The 16,971-nt window shown below is 48.6% G+C and overlaps 1 protein-coding gene across 1 annotated transcript in view; it reads right to left on the reverse strand.

Annotated features, from left to right (window-relative positions):
- Nucleotides 1-243: 243 nt before the first annotated feature.
- The window catches only part of LOC130473110 (peroxidasin homolog), a 63,025-nt gene continuing 46,297 nt past the window's right edge, over nucleotides 244-16,971 (reverse strand). The window contains exons 12-22 of the mRNA XM_056844639.1: nucleotides 14,737-14,895; nucleotides 14,104-14,216; nucleotides 11,859-12,015; nucleotides 11,308-11,416; nucleotides 10,683-10,840; nucleotides 8,708-10,211; nucleotides 6,924-7,058; nucleotides 5,537-5,745; nucleotides 3,031-3,145; nucleotides 2,434-2,527; nucleotides 244-339 (exon numbers count right to left, since the gene is read on the reverse strand). Of these exons, the coding sequence (XP_056700617.1) occupies nucleotides 244-339; nucleotides 2,434-2,527; nucleotides 3,031-3,145; nucleotides 5,537-5,745; nucleotides 6,924-7,058; nucleotides 8,708-10,211; nucleotides 10,683-10,840; nucleotides 11,308-11,416; nucleotides 11,859-12,015; nucleotides 14,104-14,216; nucleotides 14,737-14,895 (2,849 nt within the window). The remainder of the gene's footprint in view (nucleotides 340-2,433; nucleotides 2,528-3,030; nucleotides 3,146-5,536; nucleotides 5,746-6,923; nucleotides 7,059-8,707; nucleotides 10,212-10,682; nucleotides 10,841-11,307; nucleotides 11,417-11,858; nucleotides 12,016-14,103; nucleotides 14,217-14,736; nucleotides 14,896-16,971) is intronic.

Below are 16,971 nucleotides of genomic sequence, written 5' to 3' on the forward strand. Positions count from 1 at the left end.
AAGGTCCCAGGTTCAGTTCCCGGCATCTCCAGTTAAAGGGGCTAGGCGATGTGAAAGACCCTTGCCTGTGACCCTGGAGAGCCGCTGCCAGTCTGAGTAGACAATACTGACTTTGATGGACCAAAGGTCTGATTTAGTATAAGGCAGCTTCATGTGCTCATCCCATCACACTTGAGAATACCCCTCCACCATCCCTGCTTTCAGCATGGACTGTCTCCTCACGTTAAATCCAAGGAGGGCTGGTCATCTTGTCCTCCATTTGGCTCCGGTCTTCTGCTGCCGGCCGTACTTGCCCGAGCTTCGTTCATGCTGCCTCAGTTGACCCTCCAAGAAACTGACCTGACATCGAAAGCAAGGAAGGAAAAAGGGGAAAGCAAGGAAAATAAAGCTGAGAACTGCATGGTGGGAATTAACAGTACCACACTGGTCTCTTTAGTCGCTAAAGATGTGGGCAAATCAGAAGTGTTCCAGGAGCAATGTAAACCCAACATGGAAAGTCCCGTTTGCTTAAATGTGGGCCCATCCTAATCAGAGAATAAGATCTGAAGTTTTGAGCAAAAGTAACCGAAACGAGAGCACCATCCTTCCCTGTTTATTTTCCCCTCCCTATGCAGTCTCTCTGGTGTCAAATTTTGGGTTGTAAGTGCCTTGGGGCAGGGATTCATCTTCTTAGGATCCAAACAAAAACCTGAAGTCGTTGGAGGGGTGACAGCGAGTGAAACAGCCATGCATTAAAGACCGAGGACTTTGTGTCTTTTATGCATGGCTGTTTCCCTCACCGTCACCCCTCCAATAACTTCGGGTCTTTGTTTGGATTATGCATGCCGTTTCTGATTGTCAGAGGTCGCCTCGCTCTCCTGCGTTTCCCCGTGTTTTGCCTGTGTTTTCGAATTCGAGATAAAACAGGCCCCTGAAAATGTGGGCAAAACACGGGTAAACACAGGGGGAGAGCGAGGCTACCTCTGATGGTCCGAAACGGCATGCATAATCAATACAAAGGCCCGAAGTCATTGGAGGGGTGATGGTGAGTGAAACAGGCATGCATAAAAGACCCTTGTGTTTGTTGGAGAGCAACACGAGGACTATGCATCACACATGCAATGGGAGTTTTGTGACTCCTGGTCACATTTCAGTAGTAAGTGATGGGAAAGACCAAAGCCTTTGTTGAGGCTCTGCCTGTCAAGGAGACAACAGCGAGCTGGCGGGGACAAGAGTCCAATGGTATGAATAAGCCAGGCTGACGTGGATGGCCCAGGCTAGCCCAATCCCGTCAGATCTTCATAGAATCATAGAGTTGGAAGGGACCACCAGGGTCATCCAGTCCAACCCCCTGCACAATGCAGGAAATTCACAACTTTCACCCCCCACACCCCCAGTGCCCAGAAGATGGCCAAAGTGCCCTCCCTCTCATGATCTGCCTAAGATCATAGAATCAGCATTGCTGACAGATGGCCATCTAGTCTCTTCTTAAAAACCTCCAGGGAAGGACAGCTTACCACCTCCAGAGGAAGCCTGTTCCACTGAGGAACCACTCTAACTGTTAGAAAAACTAGGCAAGGTAGGCCCTGGTTAGGACTTAGAATCACAGAATCATAGAGTTGGAAGGATCCAGAGAGGTCATCTAGTCCAACCCCCTACTTAATGCAGGATCAGCCTAGAGCATCCCTGAAAGGTGTTCGCCCAGCCGCTGCTTGAAGACTGCCAGTGAGGGGGAGCTCACCACCTCCCTAGGTAGCTGATTCTACTGCCGAACAACTAACTACTGTAAAAAACCTTTTCCCAATATCCAGCCAGTACCTTTCCACCTGCAATTTAAACCCATTATTGCGAGTCCTATCCTCTGCTGCCAACAGGAACGGCTCTCTGCCCTCCTCTAAGCAAAACCCCTTCAAATACTTAAAGAGAACAATCATGTCCCCCCTCAACCTCTTCTCCAGACTAAACATTCCCAACTCCCAATCCAGTCAGATCTTGGAAGCTAGGCAAGATTGGCCCTGGTTAGGACTTGAATGGGAGACCACCAAGGAAGTCCAAGGTCGCTAGGCAGAGGCAGGCAATGGCTACCCACCTCTGAACGTCCCTTGCCTTGAAAACCCTACGGGGGCACCCTAAGTCAGCTGAGACGTGACGGCACTTTTCACCACCACAAATAAAGCAGCTTCCCACATTCCTGAGACGGCATACCAGTTTAGGGTTGCTGGCGCCAGCTAACCTGTAAGCTGCTTTATCCTTAAGAATGACATTTTAAAAAAATGAAATAAATCCATGCACACCTTCTACTTTCCCCCAATGTATTCTTTGTATGGCACGGGAAAATGGGAAACAGCCCAGCTGGGTTATTTTGGATGGGGCACCATCGTTACCAGCAAGTCCAGTTGCTCTTGGCACAAGGCACATTTCTAGAGACCCTGCCCCCTCTTAGGGTTAGTCTACCTGTTTCCTGAGAGCGGAGACCATTTTTTTGAGTTCATTTACTAAAGGCTCGAGATCCTCCTCTTGTGAGCGATTCGGAGAAGGCCCCTCCGTTCTGCAAGAAATGGTATATTCAGATGGTTTCAGGTGGATAGATGTGTTGGTCTGCAGTCAAAGATCAAGATTCGAGTCCAGTAGCGTCTTAAAGACCAATAAGATTTCCAGGGTATAAGCTTTCAAGAGTCAAAGCACCCTTCATCAGATGACCCTTGAAAGCTTATACCCTGGAGGGCTGTGGCCAACAGTTTGACACAGAAGGAGTGTGTGTGCCAGGGAAGATACAACTCTACCTTTTAATGCAGTAACAACAATAATAAAGAGGTTGCTAAGGGCACCACGCCCTGACCTGGATGGCCCAGGCTAGCCTGATCTCGTCAGATCTCAGAAGCTAAGCAGGGTCAGCCCTGGTTAGTATTTGGATGGGAGACCACCAAGGAATACCAGGGTTGCTGTGCAGAGGAAGGCAGTGGCAAACCACCTCTGTTAGTCTCTTGCCATGAAAACCCCAAAAAGGGTTCGCCATAAGTCGGCTGCGACTTGACAGCACTTTACACACACCTTGGGTCTCCGGGCTTGGCGTTGGAAGGGTTTTCTTCTGGGTAGCTGAAGCCAGAAGATCTCTTGCTTCGGAACTGTTGCGAAAGAGCCCCGAATTGCCCCTTTGTCCGACAGTCTGGGGAAAGAGAGAGAGGAGAGGTTTGCGCGAGGTGAGTTTGAGAGGCTCGGAAATGTGATCTCCGGTCCCCAATCTCTCCTGACCTTGGGCCAGTCACAGCTATCTTAAAGCTCTCTCGGCCCCACCTACCTCACAGCGTGTCTGTTGTGGGGAGGGGAAGGGAAGCTCATATGCGTGAGCCACAATACAACATCTGGACCCTGCAAACCTCAACCAAACCCCGGCAACCCAGTTCCAATCTCTTGCAATGAAGCGGTCCTTGCACACATGAACACGTGAAGCTGCCGTCTACTGATTGAGATCCTTGGTCCATCAAAGTCAGTATCACCCACTCTGACTGGCAGCAACCTCCAGGGTCCCAGGCAGAGGTCTTTCACATCACCTACCACAGGGGAGGAGTCGTGGCTCAGTGGCAGAGCATCTGTTTGGCATGCAGAAGGTTCGAGGTTCAATCCCCATCAACTCCAGTTAAAAGGACTTGGCAGTAGGTGATGTAAAAGACCTCTGCCTGAGTGAGACATTGGAGAGTTGCTGCCAGTCTGAGTAGACAATACTGACCTTGATGGACCAAGGGCAGGGTTGCCAGGTCCCTCTTCGCCACCGGTGGGAGATTTTTGGGGTGGAGCCTCAGGAGGGCTAGGTTTGGGGAGGGACTTCAATGCCATCGAGTCCAATTGCCAAAGCGGCCATTTTCTCCAGGTGATCTGATCTCTACCGGCTGGAGATCAGTTGTAAGAGTAGAAGATCTCCAGCTAGTACCCAGAGGTTGGCAACCCTAACCAAGGGTCTGCTAAGGCAGCTTCATGTGTGTTCATGTGGTTGTGACCCTTTTAACTGGAGATGCCGCAGGGATTGAACCTGGGACCTTCTGCATGCCAAGCAAATGCTCTGTCACTGAGTCACAGCCCCTCCCAAAGTGTTCACACACCTCAGCAGCCTTCTGCCATCCCACCCCCTCTCTGTTGCAAACTGCCCCCCAGGAGGAAGAGTGGGTACCCTTTGGGGGTAAGAAAAGAAGCGATCAGCCACTGATGTCCACTGTCCGTGGGAAGGCCCTCTCTTTCCCCCCTCCAGCTGTTGTTCAGGACCCAGGTTTATTTTGCTAAACCAAAAAAAAAACAGGTGGTAAGGAGGAAACTTCACCGGCTGCACGGATGAAATTCCCCCTTCCCTTCCCTCCTTTCTGAGATGCGAATCGCTTCCTCTTCAGGACGCTCGGCAGCTGAGAAAGGGTCAAGTTTGTGAAGCTCAGGCAAAAGCTAGTTACAGCCCTTACCCGGCCGGCAGGATGTGACTCACGATTCAGGTATTCGTCTCTCGGCTCCCCTCCACACGCCCCATCTACACCCCATCTGCAAGGCCTCGAGGGATTGCATAACACAGCCTTGCCGGGTTCTCAGCTCTCCTGCTTTTCAAAATCGGAGAATAACAGGAGGATCGCTCTGCACAGGTGCCAGGCAACGTCTTTCCGGAGACGCAGAATACAACAGGCAGGTGGAGGAAAACTTTGGAATCGGCAAGAATGCTCTCGGCAAGGGGGAGAGGAAGGCACCCTCCGTCTCCCGAAGCACTGCTGGTGTTATGAGAGTGACGGGGGTTATTCTTGGACATCGCCCTTCAGGGATCGAGGAGGAGGAGGAGGAAGAAGAGGAGGAAGAAGAAGAGTTGGTTTTTACATGCCGACTTTCTCTACCACTTAAGGGAGAATCCAACCGGCTTCCAATCTCCTTCCCTCCCCCTCCCCGCAGCAGACACCCTGTGACGTAGGTGGGGCTGAGAGAGCTCTAAGAGAGCTGTGACTGGCCCAAGGTCACCCAGATGGCTTCATGTGGAGGAGCGGGGGAGACAAATCCAGTTCACCAGTTTAGCCTCTGCTGCTCCTGTGGAGGAGTGGGGGAATCAAACCCGGGTCTCCAGATCAGAGTCCACCGCTCCAAACCACCGCTCTTAACCACTACACCACCCTGGCTCTCCATAGCCATAAGGAACCTCCTTGTTTAGGAGGAGGAGGAGGAAGAAGAAGAAGAGGAAGAAGAAGAAGAAGAGGAGGAGGAGGAGGAGGAAGAGTAGGAGGAGGAAGAGGGGGAGGAGGAAGAGGAGGAAGAGGAGGAAGAGGCTTTTTTACCCCGCTTTTCTTTACCATAAGGAGTCTCAAAGCAGCTTATAATTGCCTCCCTCAACCCCCTGCAAACAGGCACCTTGTGGGGCTGAGAATTCGGAGAGAACTGTGACTAGCCCAAGGTCACCCAGCAGGCTTCATGTGTAGGAGTGGGGAAACCAACTCAGTTCACCAGATTAGCGACCGCCGCTCATGTGGAGGACTGGGGAATCGAACCCGGTTCTCCAGATTAGAGTCCGCCCCTCTTAACCACTATGCCAACGACGAACCTTCGCAGCAGTCCTGCCACATGCGTAGATCCATTTCCGGGATTTCCTCGCAGCCGACCATGCCCTGCGGGTACGACGCCACCCGGAACACATCCTTCTGGAGCTGCCGGATGTGGTCGCTGTTGTCACAGATGACGCGGGCCAGTGACGTCTGCCTTATCTGCGTGAGCTGGGCTGGGCTGAACACTCCCGGATTCTCGTACCAAAACCTTAGGGGGAATCGTAAGCTCGGACATCAGCACCTGACTCGCTACGGGACGGCGAGTGGGGAAGGATGGGCTGAGATGGACAGACGGGATGGGAAATAGGGTCGATTGGTGTGTGCCTGCTCCTTGTTCATTGAGCAGGGTTGCCAGCCTCCAGGCGGGGCCTGGAGATCCCCCGGAATTGCAACGGATCTCCAGACACGACGGAGCTCAGATCCCCTGCAGAAAATGGCTGCTTTGGAGGATGGACTTTAGGGCACCAAATCCCCGCTGAGTTCTGTCCCCTCCCCAAACCCTGTCCTCCCAAGACTCCACTCCCAAACCTCTAGGAGCTTCCCAGCCAAGAGTTGGCAACCTGAGCACCCTGTGGACTCGTAGGAATGAGGAAACCAAAGGGGTTGAGCTAAACTCTGCTATAACAAAACATATTTATTTTTCTTATATATTGTGCACAGTTGTATTTAAAAACACCTAAAATGAGGCTTCCTAAAAAGCACAGAAACGTTTACAAATATTACGACAGTTGATGTTAGTACATACAATGACCAAAATAAGACCAGACACATTTTGGCCCTTTAGAGGCCTTCCTCATTGGTCATGCATGCATAATTTTACAACACACATCCTGACATTTACACAGACATAATACAAGGTAAAAAACATATAAAGGCCTGTTATTCTGTGTGTGTGTGTGTGTGTGTGTGTGTGTGTAAAGTGCCGTCAAGTCGCAGCCGACTTATGGCGAACCCTTATGGGGTTTTCAAGGCAAAGGACTAACAGAGGTGGTTTGCCAGCGCCTCCCTCTGCACAGCAACCCTGGTATTCCTTGGTGGTCTCCCATCCAAATATTAACCAGGGCTGACCCTGCTTAGCTTCTGAGATCTGACGTGATCAGGCTAGCCTGGGCCATCCAGGTAAGGGCATTATTCTGTGTACCTTTATATAAAAAATATTTAGTCCATGTAGCGTAAAACATGGCTCACGGCTGACAAGAGGTATCCAGTGTTTTAGGATGTGTATTACATCAGCAAACGTGAAGAAGCCTTATTTTAGGCCCTGTGTTTTTAAATATAACTGTGCTCTTCCTCCTATGGGAGTATTAATAATAATAATAATAATAATTATTATTATTATTATTACACTTCATTGGATGGAATGACAAAAAGGCATATTCTGAGTACCTGTCTCCATCCCGGAGTCTTCTAAATTGCGTCGCAAATAAGCACATCAGTGTGGGTCCAACTCTGGTACCGGGGACCAGATCTTCCACCATCAGTGCAGGAAACAGGTCAATATTCTTAGTAATGCCATATAAACTGCAAAGGGGCGGGAAAGAAAGATCCAACGAGAATTACATTTGCTTGGTTCAACAATTTGACTTAAAATCAAATTCTTTCCCCAGTCAGCTGTAGTTTTGTGACGGTTATGAGGCAGGGGTGTCGAACTCAATTGTCACGAGGGCCAGCTACGACATAAATGTCACTTGGTCAGGGCAGGCCATGGCTCGCCAGCTCAGACTGGGACTTGGGGAGGTGACTGGCTCGGCTGGCTCATGGGCCGGATAAGAGCTTCCAAGGGGCTGGATCCAGCCCACGGGCCTTACGTTTGACACCCGTTATAAGGGATCTCAAACCCCATTGCCCAGGATTCTTTAGCAGAAATCATGATCACTGCTTTAGCAAAAATAATAAAACTGATATATTTATTTATTTATTGCATTTATTTGCATTCATTCCCAGCAAGCTGGGCTCAGGGCAGGTTTGCAGTGCAGATACACCCAGGGGTGTCTGAAACATTCTTCAAGGTACTTACAACTTGGTCCACTGGGAACGGCCTGCACCCTGATACGGAAGCAGGAAAAGGGATCCCGTAGTCACACTGTATGTTGGATTATATACTTCTTTTGCAGGAGGCAATAAACAAGGGCAATGGAAACAGAGACACAGAGCGCAGCAGTATGATTTCCCTCTCTTCCTACTGCATGAGATCTACAAAGGACCTACATAAGGGATATACTTTTAAAAGGTTATACTTGAAGGACAATCTTCTGCAGAGACCTGCTCTCTGTGCCCTTGCCCATGGAAATGAGAAAGGTCACTAGAGGAATGGTCTTCTTAGTGGTGGAGCCCTCTTTGTGTAATGCCCTGCCACTTGAAAATTGCCTGGCACCTACTTTCTTAGTATTTAGGGACCAGTCTTTTAATCAACCTTTTAAATCCCTTTGCATTGATCTTGACCTATTTTACTGCCTGCCAGTGCTTTTATGGCTTGTTTTTATATTTATGATTGTTTTATATAGCTGTTTGCTGGTTTCAGCATATAGATTAGGATGGTGTTACCCGCTAGAGGAGGAGGAAAAGGAGGAGGAGAAGAGGAAGATTTGGTTTTTATATGCCAACTTTCTCTACCATTTAAGGGAGAATCAAACCAGCTTACAATTACCTTCCCTTTCCCTCCCCAGGTAGGTGAGGTGAGGTAGGTGAGGCTGAGAGAGCTCTTAAGAGAGCCATGACTAGCCCAAGGTCGCCCAGCTGGCTTCATGTGGAGGAGTGGGGAATCAAACCTGGTTCTCCAGATCAGAGTCCTCTGCTCCAAACCACCACTCTTAACCACTACACCACGCTGGCTCTCATTAGTTTTATTGAAGAGTTTCACTGAATTAGTTTGAAACCGTTTTATGCATGCACTGCTTCAAATCTGTATTGTCACATTCTCTTTTGCTATGTGCCTCATGCATGTCTTTGAAGTTGCAAGGTATAAATGACCTAAAGTACAATAAATTATGGTGAACATAGAATCATAGAGTTGGGAGGGACCACCAGGGCCAACTAGTCCAACCCCCTGCACAATGCAGGAAATTCCCAACTACCTCCCCCCCACACCCTCAGTGACCCCTACTCCTTGCCATCCCCCCACACCCCCAGTGACCCCTACTCTCTGCCCTCCTTTCAGAAAACTGTCCTACCTCCTGAGCTTTTCCCTGATCTCCAGGTTTTTAATCTCATTCTTGAGGTCATCAAATTCCTGAGCAGATGTGAGGTTGCAGAAGACCCGGAAATCGTTGTAAGGAGGGATGCCATGATCCCGCCCCCTCTGGATGTTGATGGCCGCCAGGTCGAGAGAGACCGAGTGCACCATAGAGAAGAGCTTCTCCGTCAGCTCCATGTTCAAGAGTTCAGTAGGGACCCGCATTTTCCCAGGGACCCCAAAGAGTCCACGGAGAAGAGGATCGATGCCCCCTTCCTGGATGATCCTGAAAGGGGAGAAGAAGGCCTTATGAAGTGGGACATGGCCTTGTTGGATGGGTTGGAAAGTTTCGTTGAGCCGGTAGAGAAGGGGGTTGATAAGAGTATGGCCAAAGCGGAAGGCGGCTGTTGCAAACGCATTCAGGATTCCGGCATTGATGTTGGGATCGTAGCCTTTGTACTCTCCTAAGACCTTCATCCCAGCTTCCCCAAGGATTTTGGGGAGCCAGTGGGAGTAGGTGATATGCTGCATTTGAGCACCAACAATCTTGCGAGCCTCGTGATAGATGGTGTCCCCATCCCAATGGGGATTCAAGGCCAGAAGCTTGGTGGCGACACGGTTGTGCTCGCGGAACCACAGGGTGTGCATAGAGGTCAGGCCCAGCTGTTCATTGGCTCGGTGGTCCCCCGCCAAAAAACATGGTACAGGACTTTCGCTCTCATCCCTCATGCACTCAGTGGGAGGCCCCACTGCAAAGGGGAGGAGGGGCTTCCCAGAGCCAGGGACCATTTGGCCTTGCTTCATCAGCCCTCTCTGGTCACTGAGGTCCCTCAGTTCCAGGGACTCATGTTCTGTGCTGCCGTAGACGTTGGAAGCATCAATGAAAGAGGTGAGGTGGTTGATCTGCTCCCGGGCATAGACGGAGTTCATCAGCAGAGAGGTCATCCCGCTGCCACAAACGGGGCTGGAGCGGACAAAGAACATGCAGCGGCCGTTTCTTACCCGGGGGTCATTCGCGGGGATCATAATGGAGAAGCAAGGAGGGTCGTTGGTGCACACCTGGCTGCAGGGTTGGCCATCCGAGAAACGCGCCATGCTGATGGCGGCCACTGTCTGGTCCAGGTCGTGGTCGAGAAACTGGCCCCACTGCATCAGCATGTGGGTGAACTGGTCGTCGGGGGTAATGGTCTCTGTGCCAATCATGGCAGTGGAAACCAAACGAGGGAGGGGAAGAGGGAGCTCTCTGGCCTCTTCCACCAACGAGAAGCCTCGAGGCAGGTTGAAACCATTTTGGTAAGCTGGCTTGAGCAGCCGCTGGAAAGCGGTGAGAGACGCTCCCCACATGGGATGCTGGAGGTTGTTACATGAGCCGTCGTGAGTCCTGTACTTCTTGTGGAAACAGATATATGAGCAGTTGGGAGTGCGCCGGTGGGCAGAACAGCCCGAGAGGTTGGCAATCATGTTCAGATAGCGAGGGGAGACCAGATCGTTGTAGCGGTAGCCTGAAAGGCAAATTTCTAAAGCGTTATCCAAACAATTACTACAGAAATAAAAACTTAGGATGAAATGAAATCTTTCTTGAAACATCATTATCAGATATATATCTAAACTCTAGTGTTTTCCATACTCTCCCGGGAAATTCCTGGAGCTTCCAGCTCTTATGAAGAGAAGTTTGTATACATGCAAGCAATTCCTTCCTAATGCAAAGGAATGTATACCGAGTCTCAACAGGACATTCAAAGTTAGGACCGGAACATCCAAATCTGCCTTATACAGAGTCTGACCATTGGCCTGTGTAGACCAGTATTTGTGCAAATATGCTCTATTCATATACTTAGATTCAGGAGAATGGCAATAATGGCAATACTGAAAAGCACGTTCGCGCCAAACAAGATCTGTTTTGGCTAATCCCTCTATTAGAAGGGCCACCTATTAGAGATTTAATGCCAGATACGCCTAGTCCTGCATTATACCTGTTCCATTCATGTCCACGACCAATCCCTGCTGCACATGTTCTTGAATCAACAGCAGGGTTCTTTCAAAGATCTCACCCGCCCGGGCGGTCTCAATGGTGTACGGGTCCCGCGGATAACGGAAAAGGGCAAGCAGCTCGTTAGGAGTTTTGGGTCGCCTATTCAGAGAGAATTTTTAATAAGCTGATGTTTCAATTGGCAGGAAGTCGTTCAAAATTCTGCTTTCCTGCATTATTTCTTTCACTTCCATTTAAGAACCTGGATGGGGGAAGGTAGGGCAAGAATCGACCGAGGGCTGGTTCAAGGGATTCGGTCAACCCAGTGTGCCTCCTCCCACCAGCCAGATCCTACTCAGGACTCTGAAGCTCTGATCAAGAGGGTACTTAACACACATCTAAGATGCAATGTCTGTTGCCTCCTACACAACTGGTGGCTGCGAGTGAGCTGAGCCCCTGGGGCACATCGGCACCCCCACTGGTTCTCCTCTCAGGAACCACAAACCTTCCCACCTATCAACATAAGTTTCTTGCACCCACACATTTTTGGAATTGCATCAGAAGGACCCGCAGAGAAACATTTCCCTACTACTACCTGGTATGGGAATGAATCTCCAACTCAATCTTACTTGCTAAACAGTTCAGTTCGGGTAGAATTGATTGCGTGGTCCACACTGCTGATGGCTTCCTGGATTGAGCTGGCAACGAACGTGTCACCACTCCGGACAACATTGGTTGCTTTTTAGAAACAGGGGGAAACAATCACAATAGTTAATGATATTTCCATTTTATTGTCCCTGACATGGTCCTTAGAGACATTCATGGTCTGTTCTTCAGTGCCAACACATTTCAAACAGATGAGCTCTTCTTCAGCTTATTAACTTAAGCATTCTGAAATGCACGTTTTAAGAATGAAAGATTGTGCTTTGTTTTCACCCTACAGTTTCAAATCTGTTTCCCCTTGTGCATTATTGCTGAGTGTTGCTTTTTTTTTTTTGCACCCCACACATATCCCTCATAACCTCCATACACACAAAATAGGCAAGGCTACGCTGATTTTTAAAGTCTCAGAGCAAGAGTCCATGCGTTTTAACCACAGCATGTGGTTGTCGAATGGGAAAAGCCAGTCAGGACAACTGGCTCATAGAAACCAACAAAAGAAAAACAAGATTTGTCATACCGGTGATGGTCAGTTGCATAGTGCTGGAGGTGAACCCAAAGGTATTTCTGGCTCTGCATTCGTATCTTCCTTGATCCGCCTTCCCCAGATCTCGTATGGAGAGGGTCCCTTCTCGGCTGATCCGGAACTTCCCGCTTTCTGTGATCTGAATTCCTTCCTGTCATGCAAGGAAAGAGGTTTCTGCAGATTGAATGGAATTCTACCTGGACCCAGAGGTGACTCAGAAGAACAATTTTTGTTTAGATCAGCATGGGCATAAAAGAGCTGCCTTTCTTAGTGGAGAACCGCAGGTCAAACTAGTCTCCTGTGAATGATTTGACACGTATTATGTCTCAAAAATGCAGGAGAAAAACCAGAGGTCTGGAAACTGGACATCTGACAAGCCATCCATAAGGTCAATTCAGCACATACAAGTTCCCCTAAAAAGTCAGCATTCTGATTCTGTATTTTATGGGCATTTAAGGCCTAGCTTAGCCATTGTTCCCGGATCAAATTCAAACAAGGGCAGCAGGCAATTGTATTTAACATATGTGGCCATCAGATGTCACTAGAGATATTGGCAGTATGTCTAAAGAATCAAAGAAAAAAAATCACACCATATTTGACACATAATGGTCAAACAACACCTTGCTTGCAGAGGCATGGAAATTTTCCTCTGATTTGGCAGCTGTTAAAAGCCAATACAGGGCGAATTCCACATAAGGCTCCCCCCCGACCGTGATGGTCATGTTGCTGGTGCGATTGTTGATCAGTTTGCAATTGCAACAGAGATTTCGCACTGTAGAGGGCAAAGTTGTTGAACTCAATTGTTACGAGGGGGCTGCTGCCTCGGCTGGCTCGTAGGTTGTATAAGAGCTCTCAAGGAGCTGGATCCAGCCCACGGGCCTTATGTTTGACACCCCAGATATAGGATAATCAGTATTTTCAATCTTGATAGCTGTAGTTTCCCTTTCACACGAGGTGGGATTGCACCCCTGCCCCCAACTGTTGTGATTCCATTGGCATGAATGTTCACTCACCTTTAAAAAGAAAATCTGGTGCATGCCTAGCACTGATCAAAAATAACACAATGCTATGCTTAAAAAAAAAACATGGACTTACATAGCACTATTCCAGAATAATGCAATACTTGAATCCTTTGGGGTTAGATCACGACAGGTAGCCATGTTAGTCTGTCAACAGCAGCATTTGAAGAAGTGAGCTGTGGCTTACAAAAGCTCAAACCCTGCCAGAAATGTTGTTAGTCTTTAAGGTGCTACTGGACTCTGGCTCTTTTCCATTGAACCCTTTGGGTCATTTATGCAGGGGAAGTTTGTGTTTGGTTTGCTGCCCAGTTTTCTGATCTGAATTCTCAAACATCATATGCATGAGGGCTTCCCCCCTCAAGAAATTCCAGGAGTATCTTGTGATTAATTATGCATCCCCAGTGAATCACAGAGCGTCTGAGTCCCTCCCCCTGAAAATGCAACCTTGTTGCAGTTTACTTGAAGGGGCGGGTCAGCTCTTAAAGGGACTGCTCCCTGTCTGTGCATGTGCTTTTGCAAAGCTGGGTATTCCTCCCCTCCTTTCTTCAACAGCTCCCTGCCAGGAGCTGCCTTCCAGCCTCTCTTCAGTTGGTGTCGGCCTGCACATTTCATGAAGGCTTCATTCCATCTTTTGTGCTTTGCTTTGAGGGAAGGGGTTGGAGGGGAGGGACAGACGTGTGGGAGGGAGAAGCCAAAATGGGTGTGGGGAGAGAAACCCGAAGTTAGGACTGTGCATGGAAATGGTGGGGATTTGACTCGCTCTTGCCTCGAAGCAGAATTTAAATTCGTTATAAAACAGCATCCTAGAACTGCAGGGAAAGAATGAGGCGGGAGCAAAGTGACTTCTAAAGGTTTGTAAAATCATGAGTAATGCAAAGGAAACCTCAAAGCAGTCCAGCAGGGATCATGACCTTGGTAATGCTAATTGCTGGAAGGTATTGGGTGATTGGCCTGACCTGGATGGCCCAGGCAAGCCGAATCTCATCAGCTCTCGGAAGCTAAGCAGTATTTCGATGGGAGACAGCCAAGTAGGTCTAGGGTTGCTATGCGGAGAAAGGCACTTCTGTTAGTCTGTTGTGAGTTGGTACAGTTAAGAAGGTAAGCTCTTAGGTGATCTTAAAGATCATAATGGAACACAAGGGAACAGGAAATTCCAATGATATGTAGGCCCCAAGCTATGGGTCTTCGAAATGAAACTTCCAGGTGATGACTTCTCTTACCTTGGCCCACGTTATGGTGGGCTGTGGGTCCCCTTGGGCAGCACAGGTAATGTCTATGTCCTGCCCAGTCTCTGCCACCATATCTTGCGGTGGATGAAGGAACACTGGAATCACTGCCAGAGAAGAAAGGGTGGGATGTATGTGAGGAACATCTTGGAATCAGGCAATCAGGAGGTAGAAGAAGAAGAAGAAGAAGAAGAAGAAGAAGAAGAAGAAGAAGAAGAAGAAGAAGAAGAAGAAGAAGAAGAAGAAGAGTTGGTTTTATATGCCAACTTTCTCTACCACTTAAGGAAGAATCAAACCAGCTTACAATCACCTTCTCTTCCCCAGAACAGAACCCCATGATGTAGGTGGGGCTGAGAGAACTCTAAGAGAGCCGTGACTAGCCCAAGGACACCCAGCTGGCTTCATGTGGAGGAGTGGGGAAACCAACCTGGTTCACCAGATTAGCATCCACCGCTCATGTGGAGGAGCAGGGAATTAAAACCGGTTCTCCAGGTCAGAGTCCACCACTCCAAACCACCACTCTTAACTGCTACACCACTCTGGCTCTCAGAGAAACCGTACAGTACCCAGAGACTGCAGAACAGTTGGAAACCTTCTTAGGAGGTAGAAGTTCACATGTGAACGTACCTCGCGGAGTCACCCAGAGCTGCACTGGAAAGCTGCGGACCCCGATAGCGCTGATAGCGTGGCATTCGTACTGGCCTTGGTCGTGAAGGGCAACTCGGACCACCCTCAGGGTGCCAGTGGAGAGGATGCTGTGTCTCCGGTCACTCGGCAATGGCCCACCTAATAGTAACAGTCACGTTGGGGAGGGGCTGCGGCTCAGAGATACTGCTCATGTTTTACATGCAGAAAGTCCCATACTGGCCCCTCCAGTTCAAGGAGTTAAAGCAAAAGTTCTGGGAAACAGCTTTGCTGGGAACCCCGGAGAGCTGCTGCAACTCAAAGCAGAGAAGAAGAGTTGGTTTTTTATATACCAAATTTCTCTACCACTTAAGAAGAATCAAACCGGCTTACAATCACCTTCCCTTCCCTCCCAACACCCTGCGAGGTAGGCAAGGCTGAGAGAGCTGTGACTAGCCCAAGGTCACCCAGCAGGCTTCGTGTGTTGGAGTGGGGAAACCAACCCGGTTCACCAGATTAGCCTCCGCCGCTCCTGTGGAGGAATGGGGAACCAAAGCCGGTTCTTCAGATCAGAGTCCACCGATCCAAACCACCGCTCTTAACCACTACACCACGCTGGCAGAAAATAGTGAGTTAGGTGGATTAAGGAGGGTCTAGATTCATGTCTAGTAACACCAGAAAGACCAACAAGATTTCCAGGGTAGAAGCATACCTCAGAGATATTGCGCATTCGGTTCCAGACCCCCACAATAAAGCAACTATAGCAATAAAGCGAGTCCCACACTTTTTTGTTTTGTTTCCCAGTCCATCTAAAAATTATGTTTATGCTGTACTGTAGTCCAGCGGTTCCCAAACTCATGGAGCACTTTTCGGGAAATAAATCCATCATGGAGCACTAATTTTCACCTAGCACCTATATACTAAACCGAATGACAGTAGTATTGACGATGGAACGTAGTTTAATCATTTGGGCATGTTAAACATCACATTTTATTTCATTCAATTTTTTTTTCTCCACTACTTTCACTACATACACAAAAGGCAACAAAAATGTAAAGTAAGGCAGATCTTGTCACATTTATTTTATTTATTTTTCTTTCCTATCTCTTCCCGGAGCACTAGGAGATGTTTCGCGGAGCATCGAGTGCTCCGTGGAGCACAGTTTGGGAACCGCCGCCGTAGTCTATTAAGTGTGCAATAAAAAGGTAAAGGTAAAGGTCCCCTGTGCAAACACCGGGTCATTCCTGACCCATGGGGTGACGTCACATCCCGACGTTTCCAAGGCAGACTTTGTTTGCAGGGTGGTTTGCCAGTGCCTTCCCCAAAGTGTGCAATAGCATTATGTTTAAAAAACAATGTACTGTAATAATAACGAAAAAGTTTGAAATAGGGCGAGAATTGCCAAAATGTGACACAGAGACACGAAGTGAGCACATGCTGTTGGGAAAATGGTGCCGATAGACTTGCTCAAAAAGGCAATGGCTGTGAAGCGCAATAAACGAGACATGTCTTTATACGTTTTTGAGAGTCAAAGCTCCCTTTGATGGATATGGTGAAGACAGAGAATTTTGACTTTTGAAATCTTATACCCTGGAAATCTTGTTGATATCTTAAGTGCTACTGGACTCGGATGTTGCTCTTTTACCGCAGCCCAACACGGCTACCCGCCTGAAACTAAGGAGGATCTGATGTTGTATGAAGGGACTTCTCGTGTAAGTGTTCCAGAGGCCTCTGGATTTCCTCAGAGCTTACCAGGGTTGCCTCAATGAGATCAGTTGTAGTGGACAAATGTCCTTGACAGACAGCTCTCTCTCACACAGCTGCCAGGGAATGTTGGGTGTGTTTTAGGGATGCAGTTCCAGCTTTTTCAGGGCACGGATGAGACCCAAATCTCCATGTGATACAAGCATGCACCTTAGAACATGCCCTAGAATGTTCTAGAAGACGTGGGAGTTCCACGACAGAGGTACGAGAATCCTTGAAGGTAGAAAATATAAACACCAGAATGTTCTAGAAGTTCCGTGGCAGAGGTACAAGGGTAACTGAAGATAGAAAATATAAACACCAGAATGTTCTAGAACAGCGGTTCCCAAACTGTGCTCCTCAGAGCACTTGATGCTCCGTGAAACATCTCCTAGGGCTCCGTGAAGAGATTGGAAAGAAAAATACTGTCATTCGGTCCAGTATATAGGTGCTAGATGAAAATTAGTGCTTCGTGATGAATTTTTCTCCTGAAAA

The sequence above is a fragment of the Euleptes europaea genome, chromosome 2 (genome assembly GCF_029931775.1).
Source record: "Euleptes europaea isolate rEulEur1 chromosome 2, rEulEur1.hap1, whole genome shotgun sequence".
In the NCBI taxonomy this organism is placed as follows: Eukaryota; Metazoa; Chordata; class Lepidosauria; order Squamata; family Sphaerodactylidae; genus Euleptes; species Euleptes europaea.